Source organism: Melospiza georgiana, chromosome 19 (assembly GCF_028018845.1).
Source record: "Melospiza georgiana isolate bMelGeo1 chromosome 19, bMelGeo1.pri, whole genome shotgun sequence".
Taxonomy (NCBI): Eukaryota; Metazoa; Chordata; class Aves; order Passeriformes; family Passerellidae; genus Melospiza; species Melospiza georgiana.
Genome location: NC_080448.1, coordinates 13,054,148 through 13,074,591, shown reverse-complemented (window position 1 = coordinate 13,074,591; position 20,444 = coordinate 13,054,148). Strand labels below are relative to the sequence as shown.

General features: G+C 48.3%; 1 protein-coding gene across 7 annotated transcripts in view; it reads right to left on the bottom strand.

Annotated features, from left to right (window-relative positions):
• The window catches only part of SGSM2 (small G protein signaling modulator 2), a 35,444-nt gene extending 16,665 nt beyond the window's left edge, over positions 1-18,779 (bottom strand). For 6 of the 7 annotated variants that reach the window (XM_058037839.1, XM_058037842.1, XM_058037841.1 and 3 more), the window contains exons 1-4: positions 18,686-18,779; positions 12,312-12,387; positions 3,339-3,501; positions 1,468-1,629 (exon numbers count right to left, since the gene is read on the bottom strand). In XM_058037839.1, the coding sequence (XP_057893822.1) occupies positions 1,468-1,629; positions 3,339-3,501; positions 12,312-12,387; positions 18,686-18,742 (458 nt within the window). In that variant the 5' untranslated portion in view covers positions 18,743-18,779. The remainder of the gene's footprint in view (positions 1-1,467; positions 1,630-3,338; positions 3,502-12,311; positions 12,388-18,685) is intronic. The other variant, XM_058037845.1, reaches the window with a different exon arrangement.
• Between the last annotated feature and the right edge of the window lie 1,665 nt (positions 18,780-20,444).

Genomic DNA, 20,444 nt, shown 5'->3' with positions numbered 1-20,444 from the left:
GGTATGAACCATTTCAAAGCTTGGGTGTAGCTACAGGTCTAACACAATGGGCCTCTTGATATGCTCATTCTGTCTCATCTCTTTTCCAGCTGAGCTCGGAGAGGCAGGAGCTTGCCTTGTGCTCAGTGTGTTTACCCAGTATATTTGATTTGGGGCTTTGGGCAGAATTGCAATATGGGAACAAACAATAGTTCTCTGCAAGCAATTTTGCCCATTTTCCACAGAGACAAAACAATCCACACATTCTTAAACATGTCTTCCATCTGTGAGGAATCATCTTGAAACACTGTGAAGAACTATGAACTACTGCATTGCTCTTGCAGTGACCCCCAAGTCTTGCCATTGCAGCAGGCAAAGCTGCTTTCCAAAACCACACAGACAAAAAATCCAAACACCCACAGCTCTGGAATGCCACTGTCCTCTGTGGTCTGTTCACTAGATGGGGCTCCAACTCTAAAGCACCTGCTCCTCCTCCAGGACAGAACAGCTGAAGGATGTGAACATGGAGCATTTGAGCAGTAATGACACAAAAATGCATGGTAACAAGCCTTATGAAAAGGTTTGTTTTATTCACCAAGTCAGGTTCTCAAAATCACACACCTGCAATGAAGGACCTGATCCTAACTCATCTGAAGGGATGGGAAAGGCAGTGAGGTGATGGAACAACTGAGAACAAACTCCCCTGATGTGTCTCCTGTGGATTGTGTGGAAAAGAAATTAAAACCCCTTGTACCCATGTATCTGCAGACACTGAGGCAGTGGACTAAAATGCTTTCATTAACTGTGTCTCTGGGACATGGCCAACCCTCCCTCTGTCTCTTCCACACACAGCTCATAAAATCCAAGCTGGCATTACATATCCCAGAGCAACAGTTTGCTTGAACAGCACAAAGACCTTTCTTCCATTCTCTTGCTTTTAGTGGCAAGATACATCATGAAAGCAAAGCTGATGACAAGGAAAACAGTAACACAAACTTGGAAAATACTGTGAAAATAAGCTGCTTTGCCCTTAGCTCTCATCCTTGTTCAGACCCATTGGCTTTGGATGAACAAGAATGTGTTGCAAGCGCAGAATGACAAGAGCACCCTGCCAGCAAACTTCCCTTGTGGGACCACACCAAGCTTTAGGGTCCCTTCCTTTCTCTTTTTATGGGAGACTGTCCTCAGTGTGCCCCATTAACTCTTCTGTATCATGCCCATTACAATATGGGCACCTGATATACTTGAAGTTACATTTGTAGCTGATTTCTGGAAAGCTGAATGCCTCTTAATGTTTTTTGTAAGTCTGAAACACTGTCAGTGATGAAAAGCTAAAGTACAATTTTTCTAAATGCCTATGTAAGTGGTTTCATCTTACCAGAAGCTTGCATCACAGGGGTTTGCCAAAGACTTTCGATGAAATCCCTTGCTGCAGACACCTAAATGCATCAATCCAACAAAGCCCTGTGCTTCTGCTGCTTTCCTTACCTGCAGTTATCAACAATGTACTGCACTATCTTGTCCAGCACCTTCTCAATCAAGGCTGTCCGAACCCAGATGTGCTTGATGGCCTGAGGTGTCAGGACAGGTGTTTTGCTCGTGGTTGATCCCTGCCTTTTGAGGGGTTCCTGCCCATTTGGCTGATTTTTCCTGCAAAAGGTGATAAAATAAAAGTAGTCAGAATTTGCACAGCTGCATCATCCAGTGAAAGCCATCCTCCTGCATCAGGTAACACAGCGCAGCTGCAGGAGAAAGGAGCTGCAAAGCACAGGGGCACCTGCCTTGGCTCTGCACACACTGCCCTGGGCTGAGGGGAACAGGAACCCCCTCAATGTCTTTTCCAAAAACCTCCCCCTTCAAATAGAAGAAGATTCCATTTTGCCTCAATGAGGAAAGGAAACCCTGACATCTTCAGGTGCTTTGCCAGCACTTGGGTTCCCTTTCAGGAAACTGTTCAGTTACACAGAGTCAATACAATTTGTTTGGGTGAGATCTGTAATTGCCCCCTGCACTGACAGGGTCCCAAGTCCTGCAGCAGGCTATGACAGCACCCCACCAGAACAATTTGGGTGTTTAGCTGCATCCCAAACAGGGCTTTTCTTAAGCCACAGCCTCAGAAGCAGTTAAGCTGTTACAGCCCTTCTGTCTCATTTCACATATCCAGCAGAGCGAGTCCACCCCCTGCAGTATTTCCCAATAGTATCTTTTCTGTGTGTATTTTCTACAGCACTTAAATTTTGTGGCTGTTAATAGCTGAAAAACACACAAAATTTGTCCAAGAGAAACCACAGAATTTAAGTTCATTGCTCCTTTCTGTCAGAGGATACAGCCAAAGTTCTCTTGTGGTTAGAAGGGTGTTTGTGTGGGCTCTTAACCAGGAGAGAGGCTGGTGAATTTTCAGTAGAAAGCATCCTTCTTCTCAACATTTAAAAAACTAATCTTAATAAAATCCCTGTCTGTATCAGTAGGCCCAACTAAAAATATATCAAAAATAGGTACATATCTGTCAAAAACTACATAACAAAGTCTGATAATTATAAGTCTAATAAAGATAAATGTCAGAAAATTACACAGAAATATAAGTGCTAATTTAAATAATTGTCAGTAATGAAAGACAAGCTCTCTCACAAAGCCCTTCTTTACAGGAAATTGATCAGAAGCTAAAAGTTCCTACAGTGTGCAAAGAGCTCTCAGGGCACAGCAGTGCCTACAAACAGAATTAAAAATGCTCCTGTCCTGAGCTTATAGGACAAGACACTCATGCACTGTGATTTCATATACAGAACCACATGGAAAATTTTAACTTTGCTACTCACCACCAGCAAGAAGTCTAAGACTTTCAGTAACCTTGACTCCAGGATTCTGTTGTGCTTAAGTCCAGTCTGTACTGAACAGCTTTCCTATACCATCACTCTTTGTATCCATTAATTTAACTGTTTCTGCTATGATACCTAGAAATTTGCTCCTGGTTTGGCAGGAGCATGCCAAAACAGCTTTTCCAGTATGTCTGTTCTTGAGTTCCTCCTTCCACCCCCTCCCTTCCCACCAACAGTCCAAGCTGGTCCACCATGCCCAGACTGTGAGCCATCTCTGCAATCACCAGTAATTAGTCACTTCTGCTGCTGCGTGTGGGCTGAATGTGCTCCTCTGCTGTACTGAGAGGCAAAATGAAACCCCAAAGCCTCAGTTCCCCACGTCTGTCCCTTTGCTCACTGCCAGCTTGATCAAACACCAACACCTACAGGTGCTGACAGGACAAAGCTGCATCACCTGGGCCAAGCCCCTGTGCACTCACGGGCAGCCTGTGTCAGCACCTGCACACACACCTGCATTGGCTGATAAACAGAGCCCAGCCTCACCTGCTCTCCACCTGCTGCTGCAGCTCCTGCACCTTCCTGCACACGTCCCCAGCTATGGCACAGGTCTTGCCCACCTTGGTGAAGAGCGCGGCCACCTTGTCGGAGCGCAGGAAGCCGGCAGCCCTGCGCTTCAGCATGTGCAGCAGGCACGCCTCCACCACACCTGTGGAACGGGACACAGCGTTATCCTCAGCTGCCTCCTGCCTCCTCCTGGGCCAGCCAGCCTGCTCACGGCCCCTGGGCAGGGCTGTGTCAACGGGAGGGGACAGACAGACAGACAGAAACCCAGATGATGTCAGCATGTGTATAATCTGCTACTACAAGCACCTTGTAAAGTACAGGTAATGGCAGTACTTAATAAACTGGAATCGGCCCATGGTCTGACAGGAACAGGAGCCCGGTGCTGATGCCATCTCTGAGGGGAGCCAGGCTGGTTCATTTCCTGCCAGGGGAAGGAGCATCCATGCAGGAACACCCATGGCACTGATGCCATCTCTGAGTGGAACCAGGCTGGTTCATTCCCTGCCAGGGGAAGGAGCATCCGTGCAGGAACACCCATGGCACTGATGCCATCTCTGAGGGGAGCCAGGCTGGTTCATTCCCTGCCAGGGGAAGGAGCATCCATGCAGGAACACCCATGGCACTGATGCCATCTCTGAGTGGAACCAGGCTGGTTCATTCCCTGCCAGGGGAAGGAGCATCCGTGCAGGAACACCCATGGCACTGATGCCATCTCTGAGTGGAACCAGGCTGGTTCATTCCCTGCCAGGGGAAGGAGCATCCGTGCAGGAACGCCCGCGGCGCTGCGGGGGACAGCAGCGATGACAGCACGGCCAAGTTCTGCACAGCACGGTCTAGCTCCTGTCTAGCAACCATCACAACAGCTCTTAACCCAGCAACTGTTGTGCTCTGTCTTTCAATTAGAAATAAAGAAAAAAGAAAAGCAGCTTTCCAGATGCCTGGAGCAATGCAGCAATTTGATTCCAAATCTTAGATGAAGCAACCTGCCTTTAAAAATAACTGCAAAGAAGTGCATTGCTGTTGCTTAGGAAACAGACTCTCTTCCCACCTTCACTGGTTTTTTTTTATTTCTTTAAAACAATAAAATATTAATGAAACAAATTTAGTGAAAAGCACAGCAGGCACAGCTTTAATTATTAATAAATGCTGCAGCTGCCACTGAGGGCAATTTCCCCAGTGACTGTCCCTAGAGCCCCAATATTTAACTATTCCATTGTGACATTTCTCATCACAAGAACTTGGGTAAGATCAGTCCCCAGCTGCCTATAATGCACACATAGGGGTCATCTACAAGGGGCGAGACATTGAAATTTCTGCTGGATTGCCTCAAAATGTATTTTCCACAGGACAAGAGATTAACACGTGTCCAGTGCTATGTGTAAGGAGCCCTTGGATTGAGGGGCAGGTTACAGCCCAGCCTGTGTGACCCTCAGGTCACTTCATTCTCCTACACTTCAACCCCAGAGAGAGACTAACTGCACTCTTCTCTCCAGGCTCCTTTCTACAAGAATTACTCCAGAACAGCTGGAATACATTCACATCTGACTTGATCTGAATGTGCTTGCAAACGCACCACAGCTTTTGCCCAGTTAGACTGGAAAACAGGCAAGCAGGGCAGCACACCTTGAGACACAGGTGCCGTCCCATTGCAGCCCAGGGGACCGTGTGGGTGCCACCCTGGAGGCACAGGGCAGCAGAACAGCAGCAGGGATCCCTCCCAGCCAGCAGCAGAATGGCACAGCACTGCAGGGAGGGAGCAGCTCCTGGCAGAGCCCCCAGGGCTTCCCTTTGGCTGCGTGTCCAAGGCAGGCACTGATCTCACTGCACCTTGCCAGCATCGCCCACGGCCAGGCTGAGTCACAGAGGAAACCTCACACATCCTGAACAAACTGGCACAGGAGCCCCTCACGCTGCAGAACCTTCCCAAAGACACGAGGGGACCTTGGCCGTGGTGCTTTTTGATAAACCCAAACCAGCTGATCCCCAGGAGTCACAAACTGCACAGCTCACACTGCTGCCTAAAGAGACAACACAAACTATTTCAGGGGTGGTAGTACAAGAACCTTTGGGACAGGGAAATGGGGTTATTTATTAATTTCTGGGAAAATGAACCATTTCTCCCTTTTTGGAATCTGACACTCTAAGAAGACCTAAAAATAGATGATTCAGCTGTTCCTGGAGAAACTGCTGACATCAGAAAGGCATCACTGGGTGGTTTTGTGTGCACACAGGTAGTCTGTGTGAATGTACACATGCCTTTGCCTACAGACGTGTGCACACAGGTAAGTAACTACTGCACAGCCCAGGGTGATCCCCAGCCTGCCTACTGTCACTGTACCTACAACAAACACATACAAAAACCCACCAGACAAAAAGGCAGCAACTCATCACACACACAGTGGAAAAGCAGCTCTGCACTGGGAATAAATCAGCACAGCTCAGGTAATTCTCTTGTATGGTTCAGCTGACAGCAGCCATCTAGAAATTCATTAACTCCAGACAGTTTTGAGGAACATTCTCTGCAGTATTCACTGCTGAATTTAATTAAGTGCAGATATATTATTGATTTACAGTTCAAATAATCACAGTGCCCACTAGGCTTCAGGAAATGTCACCTTTTTATGACTTCACCACAGCTACTTCTTCCAGGGTCAGGTGAACAGGTTTGGTTTTGTTCTTTTTTGGCTCTATGAAAATTCTGATATGACTTAATGGACTGTGAAATGAAAGTTCTGGGGCTGGAAGGGTGGTGAGCAGAGAAAAGAAAGCCTGTGGAAGAATTATTTATGGGGTGTACTTAGCAGATGAGATTTTCCTTAGACAGGAAGAAATACTGCAGCTAAATACCTTGTTTTCATGGAAACTGTGCACGGGGAATTGAATTCATGAGGCTGAAGAAATTAAAAACAAGTGAAAAGAGTAGGATGATAAAGAAGCCATCAGATGCTCATGATCTCCAGCTGCTATTGCTTTATCCTAGTCACAGATCTGCCCAGTTTGAAGCCAGTTCAGCCTGCTGTGTCATTGGGAGATGATGGAGCCTGAGTGCAAAGGGCTGCAGAGGAACATCCAAACCTGCTCCTGTGCCCCTGCACTCAACCTGCTTCTGTGGGCTGTGCCACAGAACACCCCATGTTCAGTAACTCCCTAGAAAATAATAACTTAAAAAGTATCTAAATGGACAATTCCCAGTTCTAAAGTGGAAACTTTGGGGCTGAAATTTAGTGACTGCTCCTCTTTAAAATCGTGATCATTAAGCTTCAAGGATCTCAGCAACCTCCAGAAAACAGAAGTGTTTTCATTAAACACTGTTAAGGGCAAATCAAAAGTACTGAAGTTTCTCTAAATATTGAAAATTATCCAATTTGATGACCCAGGATCAAAGCAAAATGTTTAGCAGAGTTCTCTAAAAAGCACAAGAGATTTTATTTCACTTCTCAAGCTAAAAACACATCCAGTTCAAAAACGGTTTCATTTCACATCAGAGCTAATATTCACTCTGTTTTTTTCCTCCCCACCACAGCACACCATTCATTAATTCAAGCATCATCTTTGGAGCACAATCAAAAACCTTCTAAATGTGCATGAAAAAATATTTGCTTCCCCCCAATTATGATCATCTCTGGTACACTCTCTGGGCTAATGTGTTTATCAAGTGAGGTAGAATCTCTGTAAACTATTTTTTAAGCATTATTCATCATTGAAAATGTTTGTTTCCCAAATAGGAGCAGTAATACAGGGAGACTTGTGTTTTGTTTGTGAGTGATCTGCATTTCCACAGCAGATAATCTTCATTTTTTTAAAATATCAATGTCAAGGGTAGAAAGCCAAAAGAATTAAGATGATAAACTGTCAAGTTGGGCAGTGGTTATTTACATCTGTTTCTACAGAAGTTGCATTTCTGTGAGCTAAGGAAAAAAGAGAGAAAACTGAATTCTTTGTTTTCTGTCAAATCTGAATATGGTGCTATTTAGAAGCCTCAAGGCAATCAGCTAAAAATCCCAAAGCATAAGGCATCTCTTCCTAATGGGGCTGGTTTTCAGAAGAATTGGAATGCTGTCACTCCAGCTGAAAATGATGGGAACAAAATTGTGTTATCTTTCAAAGACAATTAACTTTGTGCAAAATGGGATAACAAGTCATCCTGAGGAAGGAATTAACCCTGGGTGATTAGCAGTGGGACTGTAAAGCAGCCCTGCTGGGCACTCGTGCAGCTCAGAATCAACCATCCCAGATGACCCTGGGTACCTGCTCTCCAGGTGTCACCAGCCACATTCATGTTCCAAGGACTCCTGGCTTTCCACTGCCAGCGTGGATGGGGACTGACCCATAACCTCAGCTGAAGTTCTTTGTGCTCCTACAGACGTGCAAGGCCCTACAATTTCACACCTTATCAGATCTCAACTACTCCAGAAAATGCAGCCACACAAGGGCTCTGCTACTGCCTCCCCCTGCAGAGTGAATGGAGTGCTCATCTGCTGGAAGTAACTGCTGAACTGTTCCACACAAAGTCCAATCTTAGTGTTTTGCACATTCATTAACGACAATCCTGTCATACACTGCATTGCTCTGAACTGTGAGGAGGACCCAAGAGCCACTCTGATTCTCAGAACACACCAGTCCTTCTGCTGTGAACAGATACTCAGTGACACAGACCTATTTCAAACAACAATTCCCTCTACTTATTTTTGAAGAAGGAAGCATCTTACAGGGATGATTATCCAAGTGTAGATGCCCCAGGGCTCTGTGGAAGGAAGCTGCAAGGATGGATTCGGGGCCCACACATCAGATCTGGAGTGTGAATTACAGCCTGAAGCACAGACATCTCAGGAGCACTTGTGGGTGACAGCTCTCCTTGCTCTGTTTCTGAGAACAATAAATGCTCACGCAGTCCTGATGTACACAGACACTGCAGGAGAGCAGAAGCACCAGCATAAGACACACATGCCAGCTCAGGAGTGCTTCACAAAAGCAGCCATGGAATCAGGCCACAGCCTGGCACAGCCTGGCACAAGTCAAGGCTGTGTTTGAGTCTCCGAGTGAAGGAAACGCAGGAAGCTGAAAGAGCTGCTGTACAACTTACAGGAGCACCCAGGAGAGACTGTGTGAGAGGAGGTAGCACCGTAGCACTCCCCTACCATAGCACTCCCCTACCACCTGGCACATCCTGCTTCTACTCCTGAGGTCACCACACAGAAGGACAGACCCTGCAGAGCTGGCCAAGGGCACTGACAGCACTGCATGGCTACTGCAGGGATCTGTTTGTGCATGGACCTCCTCAGCCACCACGTCCAGACCCACCAAAGGCTCACAGGCTGCTCAGCTTTCAGACAAGACTGGACTGGCAGCAGGGCAAGCCAGCACTTGGCTGTGCTCAGGCAAGTGTCCCTTCTCTCTAGGTGGCAGATGTCTGCTCAAAGGCCTCAGGCCACCTCTCTGATGTATTATTCACACAGAGAAAGCACCAAGGACTGCTTACTAATGGGAATTCATTACCTCCCAAGCTCCCCCAGGCAGGCACCACATCCTTCTTTTGTTTGAAGGGCTGCACATATGACTAAATGCAGTCACAGACCCCATACAAACACCTTCAGTTAATATCCAGATCCAGCTCTGCAGTCAAGCCCTGTCATCTTTCCCAGTGCATGACTGGACAGATCGTGATGTGGTTTTGTTCTTCTTTTTTTTAAGATCTGTGTTATTTAAACACACCATTACCTAGAAAAAAAACCAGTCATTTTCATCAGTTAATAAGAGAAGAAAAGCAATAGGCATAATGGGGATGGAAAAAGAAAAAACTGAGGTTAATGCAGCTAAATCAATGGGACTGGCTCATCCCCTAGGGGCTGAGCCAGCCCAGCTTCCTCAGCTCCTCTAGGAGAGGCTCTCTGCTCCTCTTCTCTGCACCTGGAATTGCAGGCTCTGCAGCAAAGATCCTCAACAAATCTATCAGGACAGAGCAGTAAAATAATATCCAGAAACGGCAAATTTTCTCCTTGGGTTCAAAAGGAAAAAAGCATTTCTGGTCTGGTCTAGACACAGTTTTAGAACATATTTGGAAGGCAAAGATTATTCAATGACACGGAAGGAAAGGAAAACCAAGTACCTCCGATTGTCTTTGAAGTGAAGGACTGTAACCAATTAGTAACTGAAGATGGGAAGAAACAGCACATGCCAAGTATCCAAAGTATACCAAAAAAGCTACAAAGCATCAATAAAACAAAAAGAAGATGGGGATTTTTTTTGTTTTCATTCATAGAAGAGCCTCAATGTCTTAGAGGATTTGAGTTCAGATTCAGGAACAGGAAAGGACCTGCCACAAACCCACCCACAGCTGCACAGCTCAGGTGCATCCCCCAGGAACAGCAGTGGAATCCCCCAGCTCCCTGCTCTTCCTCACATCCCAAGGGACACGTGCAATGCCATCCTCAAGCAAGGCTTACAAGAAGCCCCAAGCACAACATTAAATACCATTCTGCAGCTCAAATCAGAACTGGTCTTTTCAGTTCAGCCACAAAGGGATTCTGCACATTTTAATTAATGGGTTTAATTACTGGTAGCAGGTTTATTATTCAGGCCAAAAAAAGCTTTCCATGCAGTTCATCTCTTCCTTAATTTGAACTGAAATCTCATTGAAAAGCCAAATTCTGCACGTTTAATAGTGCCCAAGTTACTATTTTTACTCACATTTACTACTAAGCTTTCCCAAAACCATAGTAAGTATATTCCCTCTGCCAAGGTGGCATGCTGGATTTATTTAAATAACATATATTTTGATTGTGACACACGCTAACTCTCCATAACCCACCTGAATTCTATGGTGATTAGTTTATAGCATGGGGAATTCAGGATTATTTAATTTAATATACTCAAAGTACTATTCTAAGAGAGCAAACTACTAAGACTCATTTCAAAGTAGATATTGGAAATGTAGAGATCATCTGGGTAACCCTGTCTGAGGCATTCATGAATAAACCCTGTTTGCAGTATGAAGCTCACTTAAACAAGTTTTTTAATTGCTTCAAGCAGCATGTTACTGTCAGACTAAAGGTGGTCAGCCACACAGAAAAGGCTCAGCAAACTGCAGGCAGCTTTTGGACAAACACTGTAGGCATAATGTGCTGCACTGGAAACCCTGTAAATACCCTTGAGGTGAGTGCAGAAACAGAGATGCTTGCTTTGCCTTCCCCTTCCCCTCAGAAAGGCAGAAGGGGGCAAGGGCTGGTGCAGCTGCAGGGCAGGAGGAGCTGGGGGCAGAGAGAGGAGCTCAGGGCAGAGAGAGGAGCTCAGGGCAGAGAGAGGAGCTCAGGGCAGGCCGGGCAGGAGCAGCTGCCCTGGCACAGAGAGAGATGCTCAGGGCAGGCTGGGCAGAGGAGAGGAGCTCAGGGCAGGCTGGGCAGGAGCACAGGAGCAGCTGCCCTGGCCCTGGCGCAGGGCTGGCTCCACCAGCCCCACGTCAGTGCAGCTGCTGTTCCCAAGGAAACGTCTCCCAGAGCCCGGCTGCAATCGGCCACAGCCAGCTCCCAGCAGAAGCTGCTCCAGCTCCCAGCAGAAGCTGCTCCAAACACCCTCAGTGCTGCACTGTGCCCTGGGGCTGGCTCCACAGCAAACCTAGCCCAAAGGAATTCAGAAGTTTGTCCCACAGCGGACAAATCAACCACAGGCCAATGGGGCTGCTGTGGCTCTGAACCACAGCCAGATCTCCTGGAAACAGAGGGGTGGCAGAGCCCTGGGATGTAACCTGGGTTGGTTATGCACCAGGTTGGGAACAAATACAGAATCTCCTGCACTCACTGCTTCTCCACAAGGATGGAAACATCGGCAGTGCTCTCCTCCTCCCAGAGCACCCAGGCAGGGAGCACAGGCTGGAGCAGAGTCCTCGTGGTTGCAATCCCTCCTGCTGGATGGATGAGCACAGCTGACCTGCTCAGAGGCACCATTCCTCCAGGCCAGCAAGGGTGGCACAGAGCTGGAGCACCTCCCAGGACAAGGGGCACATGACATTGAACTGGCATCTTGCACCTTCAGCCATCTAGCACCTAGGGCAGCTATGACCTGTTCAGCTACTGATGCAGAGAGACCCTGAAATCAGCCATCAGGTATTTAAGAGGCTCTTGCTAAACTCAGCCTAGCAGGAGAGTAAAATGATTCACAAGAATTCTATATTTATAACGAAGATTCACCAAAAATGACTCATGTACTGAACCAATCTAATTTTAAATAGAAGGGAAAAACCTCTTGAAGAGTCACACGAAACTGGAGTGGGGGAGGGAAGAGAACTGTACACACAGGAGAAAACCAGCCAGGAGCTGTTAGCCAAATCTGCTGGAAGGGATTTCTCCATTCAATCAGCCAAAGTAAAAACAGAACATTCAGCTTCACCTTCTTCTGGTTTGGCTCTGTTCAAAGCAGCAGCAGGCTGGAGTCCTGCTTCAGGACAGGTAGGATTGCTGGGCAATAATGAGGCAGCTCAGTGCAGAGTCATTAGTCCTTCAGACCATGAAGAATTTAGAACACAAAACCAACTGGAATCACAGTAGGAGGACGAGAGAAGTATGAAGACTTTAAAGTATTCCTAATTTTGGCCAAGCAGAGTCTAACAGAAACAGCTGCCACCCTATCACCTGTAACACCAACAATGCAGCACAGCTTCCAGGACAGGATTTCAGGAACAGAGAGCAGGCAGACCACACTGGGAGCTCCCTGGAACACAGAGCCAGCCTCCAGCAAACCCACCTGTCATCTTGGCTGGGTACTTGGATAATGACATTTTAGTAAGAGTTACATTACAACTTGTAATGTAAACACACACAGCAAATACAGAGGTTAAATGGGCCTGAACACCATGATTTCTAGTATCTAAATCCCTCCATTTACCTCTGACAGCAGAGAAAATAAATGTCTAGAGGAAAAGCAAGGTTAGGTAGCATTAGCTCTTTGTGTGACATTTACCACATAAGGCGATGATGTGACTGCTGTCTTCATGTACAAATTTCCGGGTGACAGCTTCTTCCATGATCTGCTTTACCTAAAATGAATAGAGAGAAATGATTGCACGATCCCAACAAAATCAGCACAGCACTTGGGAGTTTCAGTTTCAACCACTGCTTGCCCCTTCCCCCTCACCAACAGACAAACAACTCCCTCACATCACATTTTGCAGGGAGGAATGGATCTAAGGAGGGAAGCACACACAAACCTCAGGGGCCTATAACAGCATGAGGAAACCTCTGGCAGAACAAGGACAGGCTGTTTGGGGTGTGCCCCCATCAAAGGCAGATTTCAGTGTGCCCACAGCACCCGCCAGAGAACTTCTCCAGCACAACTTTTGAAGAGCTGTGAAAGACTTTTTATATGATTCATCCTTGGCCTTCACAGTCTCTTCTGCTCATGAAACCAGATTGTGTAGCTATGTCCCATTTCCACTTGTGCCATTCTGCTCTTTTTCAAGCACAAAGCATCACTGAGCGACATGGGCACACATTCCCAGAGAGTTTTAGGGCCTCCTCCCTACCTGGGAAACAGGGAGCATGCCACAGCAATTAGAAATGATTCGAAGCTCTGCTGCACCAGACAGTATACAAAATTATTACAGTACCTACAGAGAAGGCAGTGCCTTCAGTTATCACTTCAAGACACGATTCAGCAATTGTAGCAAATAAAATTACACTTATCACACTTTTTAATGAATTAAAACAAAGTTCCTTTCCAGTTTCAGGGTTCAAGATGTATCAAGCTCCAGAGGGAAATAATTGCAAATTACTGACTTTCAAAAATTAAAGAAGAAACAGACAATTCTTACAATGAGGCTCTTGGCAAGAGGCTGTAGTCACCCTCCATTCATCTGCCAGTGATTTCTCCCCAATGGCTTCCTCAGCCTGACACCACATGAAACCTCACTGGTTTCCAGCTCATCACCAACTCATTTAACAGACACTCATTTCCTCCTGGCCGTGGAGAGCTCGCTCTCTTCTGTGTACAAATTAACCATAATTTTTGACTTCTCTCATTTGTGAGCTACAATTACAGGGTTATGACACCCTGACTAAACATATGCCAATTCACTTTTAATACGTGAAAGTAAGTGCTACCATGGCAGAAGACTCGACCAAACACTCTCTTCCAGCATTTAGAGCTAACTGGGTACCACTTCATGGCACTGACAGGTCCCAGGGTTTTGGGCTTTTCCCCTTGGTGCTGGACCAGGAGAGCTGCAGTGCTCCATTGAGAGCTGGGCTCTGCAGCTGCCTGTGGAGGTGCCTTCTCTGCTTTGAAGGGCTTCCTCCTCCAGCAAGACCATCTGTGAGACCAATTCTGGATGCTGTAATTAAACACCCCCTCCCCCAGAACTCCTCCTGGGGCCTCTGTGCCCACTCGTACACCCCCAGCCCGGCTGGCAGCAGGCTGCAGCTCTGGCACTTGCTGCACGAGCCTCTCAACACGGCATTTGCCGCGCTCCAAGTTCTGGATCAAATGGATCCTCCAGAATCTGTGCTCCTTATCAAACAGGAGCCCTCTGAGTCGCAGAGAAAACACTGGAGGGGAAAAAGGAAACGTGTAAGAGGATTTCAAAGTGTTTTATAGCTGAGGATTTCAAAACAAGTCATTTGCACTCTATAAAACCTGGCTCGCTGCTCACACCTGAGGCCTGACAATATAAACTTTGAGCCAGGCAATTTGTTTCTTTCCTGTGGCTTTTCTGACATGGCTGTTAGAACTCAGGACCTCACAGTGAGGCAGCTGGAGGTGGAGGAGTAGGAGTGTATCAAGGGAGAAGCAGGGGTGTGAGGAGGCCTCGTGAATGGGTCTCACATCTGGATTATCCTGTGTGCTCAACAATCCCTTTGGCACAGTTTCATTCACCCAAGGAAAGGGCTGGTGTACTACTGGCAAAAAGCAACTGAGAGCCCCTGGGCTGAAGGCAGACAGACTCTGCCCTGGTGCAGCACAGTCACAGCAGCCTGAGCACACACAGCTCAAGGGCACAGACAGGACTTCAGCACTGCACACCATGAAATCGGTCTCAGCATCCCAGAGAACATTAACTGCAATTCACATCCTAACAACGGGGAGGAAGAAGAGTAGTTTCAATGAGCAAAAGCTCAAGTGCTCAGCAGCCAATTCATTGCGACACACATTTCCCAGGCACACCCCAATCAGCTCAGTATGCTATTGAGATCCCCAACAGCTAAAATTTTAAGTGTACAAAAACTGAGAAAGAAAAGTGTTTCAGATTTAATAATCAATGCTACTTTTCTAGAGCAGCACCATCCAGTGTCTCTGAGGAGACTTTAATCCCCAGAGCTAAGGACACAGAGTAGGCTCTCTGTGTGTTCCCCACTGCCACCAGATGCCAAGCAAGCTCCCTGCATTTTCTGGAGAGTGACTGAATGTTATTAGAAAACATTTTTAAGGCATAGACAGGATATGAGAAGATTCAAAAGCAGGAATGCAATGTTCTTCAATCCCACGTCATCCCTCACTGCCACGTAATTCATGGATGCTCCAGGCAAGGAGCTAAAGCAAGTGTTTCTGATCAAATGGAACACAAGCTTTTTTTTTTTCTTGTTTCCTTAATTCCCTTGCAATATTGCACAGCTCTTCATAGGGAATTCTGCTGCTTTGTCCCTGTTCTCAGGAGGCACTTGACAATGGAGCTTTTTGAGCACAAGCCCCCACACACACCCACGGGCAGCTACCAGCAGACCTGACCAAACTGCAAATTAATCTCTTTACCAGAAGCGTCCCCACCTGCCCCCAGAGGGAAAGGATGCACAAGGGATGCAGGGCTGCTCCCAGAGCCCGGAGAGGAGCCTGCACAGGGGGAGGGAGCGCTGGGGCCGGCTGTGGCACCGGCGCAGGTCCAGCCCTGCAAACACCATCCTCTCTCTGCGCCTCCCCTGCAGAACGCAGGAGCCGCTTGCCCTCACCAGGCTCTCCTCTGCACCTGCCTGCTGGCACAGAGAGGCGCTCGTGTCACTCAGTGTCACTGCCCCTGAACCAGCTGCAGCCCTGGGGACACCTGCTCGCCCTGGAACAGGTGCCAGGCTCTGGGGACACATCTGCCCCCCCTGAGAGCAGGGACAACAAAGCTCTGCCCAGCCAGGTAAAGATCTCAGTGCTGAGGAAGGTCCTGCTGGCAGTGTTGTACAGGTAAAGCAAAGCAAACTCCCCAGAGAGAAGTTGCTTGGCATTTGAAGGATCTTCTAATGGATCACTGCTCTGACTTTATCCCACATCCTACAAGGGCTAAAACTTTCAGAAGCAGTCAAACACTGAACCCATACTATAATACATGGATTATTTATTAAGTTTCACTCAAAAAATACACAAGAGAAATGCCTCTACGTTTAATTTTTTTAAATTTTATTTAAGGAAACTTTAAAAATTGTAAAGAAGAATGCTCTTAACACACCACAATAACCAGGAACACAGTTAAAGCCTACAGCATTTTTTCCTTAAAGGAAAAAACCTAATGTCCACCATCCATATCTTCTTCAGCTTGGGCAGCTTCTGCTCACCTCCTTTATCGACAGCTCCTACTGCACTGACTCCTCACTCCTGATGAAAGACTGGCAGTGTAATAAAAGCTGTTCAATAACTATTGCACTTCTGCTCAGAAGCCCTTACATTTCAGCTGCAAGTTGAGCAATTGAGCTTCTGAAGTGCTCTGAAATCGTTCAGGGTAGAACTGCTAAGGTTATTGTTATCCTGTTTGTTTCACAGCTAGAAAGTACTGTTTAAATCCAGAAATGGCAAAACCCTCCATTTCAGGAGGCAAAAGGAAATGGCCAGAGAAAAAAGCCTGTTTTATGAGTCTGCTTGTCACAACAGATTTTCCTGCAGAGAGAGATAAATGCTTGAAACGTGAACTTCCAAGCGGCCTCAGCATGAATCCCAGCAGTTACATTTTCGAAACACATTACATGTCTTCCTTTCTGTGAGAGCCAACAAAACACATTCCCTACCAATGGGAAAGTCCATCTGAGGAAAAGCAAACAGCATCAAATTTCCCAAAGGAAAAATGCAGAAGTTTTAGCTGAGAGACTGAGGCAAAATAAACTAAACACTTTGGACCAAATTACTTTGGAGATAACTGTTCTACACTTTGCAAAGACAGCTGAATTTTACCAGGCTTGGTGGAACAGCCCACAGAAACAATCCACTGCCTATGAACTTTGGCTATTGAGGTTATGGGAAAATCACTCAGCAGGAAATAAGAGTCTGGGTTTAAAGGACAAGGGAAGGGGACCAGGGCTCTGAGAACAGACATGGACATGGAGTCAGGTTTTCCCAGCAAGCAGGCAGAAGTGGCTGTATGAAGTCACACATGATAAAAAAAATGAGGTTGAAAATTCTATTGGAGAAAGTTACATACAATCCTTAAGGGCAGCATTATCTGGTGGGCAGTTACCCGTGGCTCCTGTTCAATTCCTGCCTCTTTGTCAATTGATTATTGAAGACAAATAAAATCTCCATCTCAGGGTCTCCAACTGTGACCTGAGCCATTTTCTGACTGTGAGCACAGACAGGGGCCACAGGTCTGTGAGGGCACACGTGAGGGGTGTTACCTCAACCTGCTTTTAATCAACAAAGGCTTTCATGGCTATTTTAGACTGGAAAGCTCTGGTCAACCCTAAAAAGCCAAGCCACTCTAAGTGCTCTAAAAGAGCCTTGGTGAGGACTTGGGAGAAGGAAAAAACAAACAAAAATGCAGATGACACAGAAGGTACAAATAACACTTTCAAGCATTATTCAAGTAATTTAAAAACCAGAGTCCAATTAAAAACATTTTAGAGACTTTAAAAACAAATTAGCCTCAGATTTTTTAATTACACACCACTACTTCTCCTCAGCTTGAGCTGGCTTGGGTTATGAAAATCCATTTCACTTTTCATCTCATGCATTAGCACAAGATTGCAATGTTCACACTTGGAAAACATTTATCAGATTTATTTATATATTTAAGCATCACTCAGGAGAGCAAGCACACCCACTTCTAAATAAAACCTTGCACTGCCTCAGCTCAGAGGTTCTGGTTCAAGCAGAAATTTCTAATCGAAGTGGCATGTTTGTGGCAGCATTCAGCAGGTACCACCTGCCCAGAGCCAGCTGCTGGCTGGGTCATCCTGGGACACAGTCCTTGTGTCTGTCCCAGCTCTGCCCTTTCTATACTCCCTACAACACCTGATGTGTTCTGAGTCCAGCATTAATGAGTACCGGGACATGGCAGCCGGGCTCAGGAACCTTGGCCACAGCAACAACTTTACATCTGAACTTGGACGGCTCCTGCTGCTTCCCCAGCAGTGAACTGAGGAGGGAAAGAGCAGGAGGGCAGGTATCTGTTAGAAAAACTTGTTACTGCTGTGAGGGATAAGCATTAAACCCCGCTTCACTGCCGTGTAATAACCGGCAGCGACACGCAGCTCACCACAGCCAGTGCCACAAGCCCACAAAATCCGGTATGGGTGCAAGGGGAGAGGTGGCCGCAGGGAGCCCCAGCAGGAACGCGCTCCAGAGGCGCCCACGGCCCTTGGGCACCACCGGCACCTCCGCCCGCCCCGGCAGGAGCCCTGCTCTGCGGCAGCAGCCGCTCCAGCGCGATGCCATCCGTCCGTCCTGCCGAGCCCCGGGCAGCACGGAGCAGTGCCGAGCACCGCCCCGCAGCCGGGGAGCGCCGTGCGAGGAGAAGCGGCACCGAACACCTCCGCTCAGGTGCGGGGCTGGGCTCCTCGTGTACACACGGCTCTGGCTGCCCCAGCCGGCAATGTCACACAGGTGTGTACAGAACAACCACCCAAATTAACCCTTCCCAGGGCACAGGTGCTCTGGCACCTGGGAGTCAGCTCGGCTCATCCACGGGCACCTCAGATTACCTTTCTTACCTCCGATTTCCCTCCCTTCTCCGGTAAAGCTCCCAGTTAAGGAAAAAGTCATAGAAAACGAGTGCTGCGGGAAACACAAACGCCGGGCGCGGGAGCCGATGCCAGCCTCCTGCCGCGCACAAGTCCCGCGGGCGGCATGCCGGCTCCAGGTGCGCCCGCGGGAAAGAGCGCCGAGGTTCCCCGGAGCCGCACGGCCCGCACCCCGCCAGCCCCGCCGGGGCACAGCCGCGTCCTCGGCGCCCCCCGGGCGGGCGCGCACGGCCGAGCCCGCTCCCCGCCGAGGCGCCGGCACCGGGGGCGGCACCGGGACCGGCCCCGGCCCCCGCCCGGGCCGCAAGGCGTTCCCCACGCGATGCGACCCGCGGCCCCCCGGGGCCGGACCCCGGAGCGCGGGGCTCTGCCCGCCGCACAGCCCGGGGCCTCCCCCGCCGCCGCCCTCACCTCCTTCTTCACGTTCCACAGCAGCTTGTCCTTCACGGCGTCCGCCGAGCAGCTCATGTTGGCGGGCCCGGGGCGCTCACAGCTCCCGACCCGGGCCCGCCGCCATCTTCACCGCGGCGTGACGTCAGCGGGCGGGGCGGGGGCGCAGCCCGGCCGCGGGGGGGCGCTGTGCGCGGGGAGAGAGCGGAGAGAGCGGAGCCGACAGGGGGACAGCGGGGGGACGGGGGGACAGAGGGACACGGGGCACGCGGGACAGAGGGACACGGGGCACGCGGGACACGGATCCCCGCTCCGCTGCCGGCCCCGGTCCGGGAGCACCAACCCCAAATCCTCGGTGGGGATCGCATCGGCAACAGGGAACTAAAGTTACACAGACCCACACTACCAATAAAAAGTAATGATGCTGGAGAAAAATCACAGAAGACAAAATATAACACTTTATTAAAAATTAGTGTTCTGTTTCGTTTTAATGCACTGGTGAAACACTTTAATCAACAGATAATTGATTAATTACTGCATTATCTAGGTACTTTTTCTGTAAAACTGACCCTTAAAAGTTAGACATGAAAATAAAACAAAGACTGAATCTCTAAGAAAAAAACTTGATCACAGAATGTCAATTTAAACAAGATCAGCAATCATATTTGTTATCCTCTGTATATAAAATATCATAGAAATCTGAAAGAATCCTTTACTCCCAATAAACAAATTAAGTGTCAGCCACCCTGTGAGGTAGGGTAGGGTGTTACTCGTTCCATAGGAGGAGGAGAAGTGACACACATGCAGAAAACAGAGCCTGTCCCCTGGGAGGGCAGGGCTGGAACAGGACTCTGTCCCACAGCACGGGGGAAGGTGGCTGCGAGGTGAATGCCAAGGATTGTCACAGAACACAACCTCAGTGTGTAGGCAGGGGCTGCTGGGCAGACCCATCCAGTTCAGGTCTATCCCCAGTATTGCCTGGAGAGAATTCTGTCCGAAAATGAAAAACCTCAAGAAGAACAAAATCAAACAAAGCCCACAGTAAGCAATGCCCATTCAAACGCAGCTCTCGGTGACAGCATGGTCCCCCCAACACCCTCCCTGTCCATCACTTATTTTCTGTTTTAACCAACAAGTGCAAAAGACCAAAGTCACTGGAGTGGAACATTGCAGCAGGATAAATGTCTCCTGCTCAAAAACCAGAATGTCAGGGTGAAGGTTAAGCAGTGCCTCTGTCTGGGCACTGAGCAGCAGCCGGAGCTGAGCCCTGCAGAGCTCTCCCCTGTGCCCCTGCTGCCCCATCACCCCGAGCCAGGGCTCCCTCCCTCCCTCCCTGCAGAGGGCCCGAGGGCTGGCAGGGCACGGGCACTGCGTTTGGGAAACACCCCAGAGCCCTGGGGCACAGGGCTGGGCACTGGGCTGGGCACGGCTGGCACACACTCACTCCCTCATTCAGGGCACTGCCTGCATGCACAGGGCTTGGACTCAATTTAGGAGTGAAGAGACAGTGAGTCCTGTAAGAATGACAGCTGATGTAGTTTACAATTCACACCCTACAAGTGGGGCAAAAAGGCTCTTTTTTCTCCCAAAGGCTGCTCCAAATTCCTGTTAATGCACCCACTGGTGATGGTCTGGGCGGAAGCCAGTACAAGTCTCAACTTGCAGACAAACACATACAATTAGAAACCTGTACTGTCTTAATCTGTGCTTAATTTGAGCTTAATTTGAGCAGAGATCCTTGGAGAGCTCACTGCAAACCCACCAATGCTGCCTCTAGACT